This window comes from Alligator sinensis, unplaced genomic scaffold (assembly GCF_000455745.1).
Source record: "Alligator sinensis unplaced genomic scaffold, ASM45574v1 scaffold368_1, whole genome shotgun sequence".
Classification (NCBI taxonomy): domain Eukaryota; kingdom Metazoa; phylum Chordata; order Crocodylia; family Alligatoridae; genus Alligator; species Alligator sinensis.
In genome coordinates, this window is record NW_005842025.1 from 2232534 (window position 1) to 2238184 (window position 5651).

General features: G+C 51.8%; 1 protein-coding gene across 1 annotated transcript; it reads left to right on the top strand.

The window, feature by feature from the left end:
• Nucleotides 1–2091: 2091 nt before the first annotated feature.
• On the top strand, nucleotides 2092–3772 carry LOC112550069 (coiled-coil domain-containing protein 157-like). Its single transcript, XM_025202427.1, has 2 exons — nucleotides 2092–2769; nucleotides 3000–3772. Exons 1-2 carry the CDS (start codon nucleotides 2092–2094, stop codon nucleotides 3684–3686), a joined length of 1365 nt encoding a protein of 454 aa, XP_025058212.1. The 3' UTR covers nucleotides 3687–3772.
• The last annotated feature ends 1879 nt before the right edge of the window (nucleotides 3773–5651 follow it).

The window sequence follows — 5651 nt, forward strand, 5'->3', positions numbered from 1 at the left end:
CTCATCTTGGGCACTGAGTTCCCCTACTCTTGAGGACCCCAGCGCCTCTCCCGCTAATCTCCTTAACTCATTGATGTTGACCCTCTTAAAGTCTAGGGCCACTGCCTTGCTACAGGTCCTTGTCAAACTGCGCTGGATGGTGAATTCCAAACAAGTGATGATCACTATCACCCAGGTGGTCGAGGACCTGGAGTTCTCTTACCAAGTCATCACCTGTGGCCAGGAACAGGTCCAGCAGGGCATTCCCCCTGGAAAGACTGTGCACCTCCTGGGTGAAGTGGAGGTCCTGTATCTTGGCCAGGAACCTCCATGAGCAGTCCGACCTGGCTGACCGCTCCTCCCAGCAGATGTCCTGGTAATTTAGATCACCCATGACAACTACATCCCTTGCCTTAAGTGCCTCCACAAGCTGACCCGAGAATTCATGGTCCAGCGCTTCCCCTTGGTTGGGAGGTCTGTAGTAGACCCCCACCATTAAGTCCCTTTCCCCAAGACCCCCTTGTATCCTGACACAGAGCACTTCAGCCTGCCCCTCCTCTGACCCCATCCTGCTGGTATAGGATGTGTATTGCTCTTTGACATAGAGCGCCACACCCCCGCCTTTCCTTCCTGTTCTATCTCGCCTGTAAAGCCTATAGCCCCTAATGTTAACCGCCCAGTCGTGGGGTCAGCAGGGTCAGATGACCCCAGCAAGATAAGCATTCAAGCATTTCTTAAAGGTATCTAGAGCAGGTGCTTGCACCACTTCTGGGGGAAGTCTGTTCCAGGCCTTGGGGGCTCAGACAGTAAAGAGGTTTTTCCTTATGTACAGTCTTACAACATTTTGTGACTGTAGCAGGACACTAAGGTGCCTGCTACTACGAGAGCCACGAAGGCTCGTCAGGTGCGGGTTGCCAGGGCAACAGGAGACAGCAAATGACCCACACCTGCCAGCGATCAGCTGGCTATAAGGGGCAAGGCCTGGCTCTTAGGGAGAGAGAGCTGAGACAAGAGGTGGTTCCTTGCCAGCAGCCAGAGGGGCAGGAGCTCTTGGAGTTAGGATACGAGGAGAAGCCTAACGGCAAGTACAGCTTGATCAGAGTGGAGCAATGTTGTTATAGCCAGAGGGCATATGTTTGAGTTATAGCCAGGAGGCTCGAGTTTGTGTTGTTATGTATTACACTAAGTTTGTGTTGATGTTACACCGGTGGTTTGGGTGAGGCTATAAGGGGATGGAGGAGGCCTCGTAAGGGACTCACGGTAGAGTGAGGACCCCAGCCCCAGTGAGGGCACGGAATTCGGTGGTACAGACCCCAGCTCCAAAGAAGAGCCCGGTGAGGAGGGCAACCTTGCAGAGGGAAGAGCCCGGTGAGGAGGGCAGCCTTGCAGAGAAGGCCCTAGTGAGAAGGGTGGCGTATAGAGAAGGCCCGCAAGGCCTAGACATGGCAGACACCCAGAGCAGGAGAACTGTGGCCAAGTGGAGGAGAGGTAGCCTCCCTACAAAAACACTTATCATCAAAGTCGTGGTGGGCGAGAATAGGAGGGTGCAAGTCCAAAACTTGGCACAGTAAAGGAGGCGGCAAGGGCTAGCACGGTGACCCTGCCGTCCCTCCTGTTACAGTGGTGCATTGGCTGGGAAACTGTAAGGCCGTGCACAGAAAGACAAACCGAAGGGCTAAAATAAGGACGGAGAGGGGCTGTAAGAAGACAGCGGCTACACAAAGTGAAAAGAGGGCAAAGTAGGAAGGCACTGCCCTGGGACGGTACTGGGAAGCCAGAGGGCCAACCAGTGAAGGCGAGACCAGGATGGCAATGGCAAAGGATATCGAGAGCCTGAGACAGGAGAATTTCACCAGGCTATTACGAATAGATGAGTTAGAGGAAAAATTGGAACGGCTGGAGTGGGAGCTGGAGGTGGCCCACTTTCAAAAAGAGCAAGTGGAGGCAAGGGCTGCTGGGTTAGAACAGCGGGCCCAGGCAGGAAAAAGGGAAGGAGGCTCAAAAGAAATCAGGCGCATGATAGCGGCGGAAGCGGAGAGAACTCGCACATTAGAGCAGCTTATTGCAAACGGACCCCAAAAGAGCTGGGAGAGGGAAGAGAAGCCACAGAAAATGCAGAGGGAGATGGCAGCTTGGAGAGAAAAGTCTACTGCAACCTGCACAACCCAGGTAGGGGAACAGAAGGAGATGCTACAGAGGTTGGAGGTCTCCAAAAGCTTGATCCTTCAGAAAGAAATCCGTGGCCAGGAAGATCACGTACAGGAATTGCAGGACGAGGTGGAGAAATGGCAGCAAAAGTATATGGGTGCAGAACAACTAATTCAAATGCTGCGGAACACCCTGCATGAAAATCAGGCTCTGACCGAAGAAAAGGGAAAGGTGCTCGCACATGAGATGGGAAAGGTAAAAGAATACATGGCCAATTATGATGCCTTGCAGGAGCGGAACCTGTCCCTTGAAAGGGAGTTAGAGGCTGGAGTGAAAGAGAATGATAGGTTACAGTCCCAGCTACAGAGTGTGGAGGCTGAAAAAGACCATCTGGAAGAACAGATACAAAGCCTTAAAACCCTCCTGGAGGATGGTGCGGCTAAAGAGGCATTGACTAACAATGAGAGGGAGCAGGCATTACATCAAATGCAAGCCTTAAGTCAGCAGGTCCAAGCCCTGGAGGCAGAAAAGAAAATGCTTCAGGTAGCAAACAGGCAGATGGCCACAAAAGGCCAAGATCCTAGGGAGTCAGAGGTGCCAGAGACAACAAGCATAGCAACTCAGACAGACGCAGGACAGAAGGCCCAAGTGGAAAAGGTTGCAGATGCAATGCAAAAGAGGCTGGAGGCTCTGGGAGCCAAACTAGCGGAGTGTATGATCATGACTAAGTCAGAATGCCTAGAGCAGCACCAGGAACTCAAGGCAACGAAAAGGTCCTTGAGGGAAGTGGAGGTGCAACTAGCAACCGTGCAGCTGGAAAGACAGAAAACACTTGGTCTCCCTTGAGTTTCAAGGGAGACCAAGGACCAGAGGATCTGAGAGAGGAGGCCGAACTAGGATCACTTGAGGGAAGCAACCCAGAAGAGGGATTGGTAGGGACGAAGTCTACAGCCCTAGAAGGAGTTCTACCAGCGTTCCTAGACGACTGGAATAAAAGATGGGACCAATGGTTGGAGCGTCATGCCGAAGAGATGAGCCATATAAGACAACAGCTGAGGGAATGCTATAAACCTCGAGCTAGGTGGGGAATTACTGTACCCCATCAGAGGCCATTAGGGGAAGCAGCCCTGATAGAGGCAGGGACAGTAGGAAAGAATGAACAGGCGAGTTCAAGGAAAGAGACCAATAATCAGATTTGCCAAGACTGCACACAGGAGAGACAAGGCGTCAGGCGACATAAGCCAAAGATGAACCCCAAGGAAAAGGGATCAGTGGGACCCAGAAGAGAAAGTGAGGCCAAGGAAATAGAGATACGAGGAAGAGAACTACCACCTAAAGTGAGGGACAGTCGGGGGAGGAGACCCCAGATTTATGTGCAGAATATCCCAGGAAACGTCAAGTGGTGGACTTTAAGAAAGCTTGTTGAAGCAAAAGTCGGAGGCGTAGCTTATGTAAAAATTTATAAAGGACCTAAAGGAGAATCCACCGGCCGAGGAAAGATCGAGTTTTGGGAGGAAGAAAATGCTCAGAGAACATTGAGAAGACAGTGGGAGATATGAGGAAGGCTTCAAGACCTTCAGGGAGGCTATTAGGAAAGACAAGCACCACTACTTCAGGAGAGAGGCATAAGAAGAGATAGTGGACCCTAAAAGACAAGGAGCTCAACCAACAGAGAGGTCAGCTTACCAAGGTTGGCTAATGTGGGGGGACTGCCCGTGGCAGGGCAACTCCCAGGAAATCCCACGTGGTGCACCTTGGGGAAAAGGCGAGCAGGAGGCGCCTTAAAACCTCCGCTTCTGTGCATTTTTTTTTAAAGTGCTGGTGAGCCAAAACAAGAACCAAGAAGGATTAAAACGAAGGAAGCCAGAGGGACGAGAATGCAAACCGCCTCGGTGAGTTGAAGTCTTGAGCGGGGAGGTGTGTAGCAGGACACTAAGGTGCCTGCTACTACGAGAGCCACGAAGGCTCATCAGGTGTGGGTTGCCAGGGCAACAGGAGACGGCAAATGACCCACACCTGCCAGTGATCAGCTGGCTATAAGGGGCAAGGCCTGGCTCTTAGGGAGAGAGAGCTGAGACAAGAGGTGGTTCCTTGCCAGCAGCCAGAGGGGCAGGAGCTCCTGGAGTTAGGATACGAGGAGAAGCCTAACGGCAAGTACAGCTTGATCAGAGTGGAGCAATGTTGTTATAGCCAGAGGGCATATGTTTGAGTTATAGCCAGGAGGCTCGAGTTTGTGTTGTTATGTATTACACTGAGTTTGTGTTGATGTTACACCGGTGGTTTGGGTGAGGCTATAAGGGGATGGAGGAGGCCTCATAGGGGACTCACGGTAGAGTGAGGACCCTAGCCCCAGTGAGGACACAGAGTTCAGTGGTACAGACCCCAGCTCCAAGGAAGAGCCCGGTGAGAAGGGCAGCCTTGCATGAGGACACAGAGTTCAGTGGTACAGACCCCAGCTCCAAGGAAGAGCCCGGTGAGAAGGGCAGCCTTGCAGAGGGAAGAGCCCTAGTGAGAAGGGTGGCGTATAGAGAAGGCCCGCAAGGCCTAGACCGGACACCCGGAGCAGGAGAACTGTGGCCAAGTGGAAGCGAGGTAGCCTCCCTACAAAAACACATATCATCAAAGTCGTGGCGGGCGAGAATAGGAGGGTGCAAGTCCAAAACTTGGCACAGTAGAGGAGGCGGCAAGGGCTAGCATGGCGACCCTGCCGTCCCTCCTGTTACAGTGACCATTAGACCTTATCTTCCCTTGGGGTGCCCTTGTGAACAGACATTCTCCCAGCTTCTGATGTGCACCCCTTATATACTTATAGGCTGCCATCAAGTCACCCCTGAGCCTTCGCTTCTCCAGGCTGAAGAATCCAATGCCTCTCAACCTCTCCTCATGAGGCCTGTTTTCTTGACCTCTACTCATGTGTGGCTCTATTCTGGACTCCCTCAAGCTTCTCCACATCCTTTCTAAAGTGCAGAGCCCAAAACTGGATGCAATACTCCACCTGTGGCCTCACCAAGGCTGAATACAGCAGAGGGATGACTTCTTGCATCTTGCTTGCGATGCATTGGTAGATGTAAGCCAGGGTCTTATTTGCTTTGCCAGCTGCGGCATCACATCAGTAGCTCATGCTCATTTTGTGGTCAATCATGACCCTCAAGTCTCTTTTGATTATGGTGCTAGTGAGTGTAGCACTACCGAGTCTATAAGTATGATGTCCTTTTTTTTTCTCCTGAGGCGGAGCACCTTGCACTTCTCCATGTTCAATGTCATCTGGTTTTTATCCACCCACGTTGTGAGCCTGTCCAGGTTGGCCTGAATTGTCAGTCTATCCTCTAGCGTGACTGCACTTCCCCATAATTTGGTGTCTTGCAAACTTAACCAGTCCACTACTGACACCCAAATCCAGATCGTTAATGAAAAGTATTGAGGAGTACAGGTCTGAGTACTGAACCCTGGGGCATACCACTGGTCACCATGTTGACTCAGTTCCATCAACTATCACTCTCTAGTTCCAACCACAAAGCCAGTTC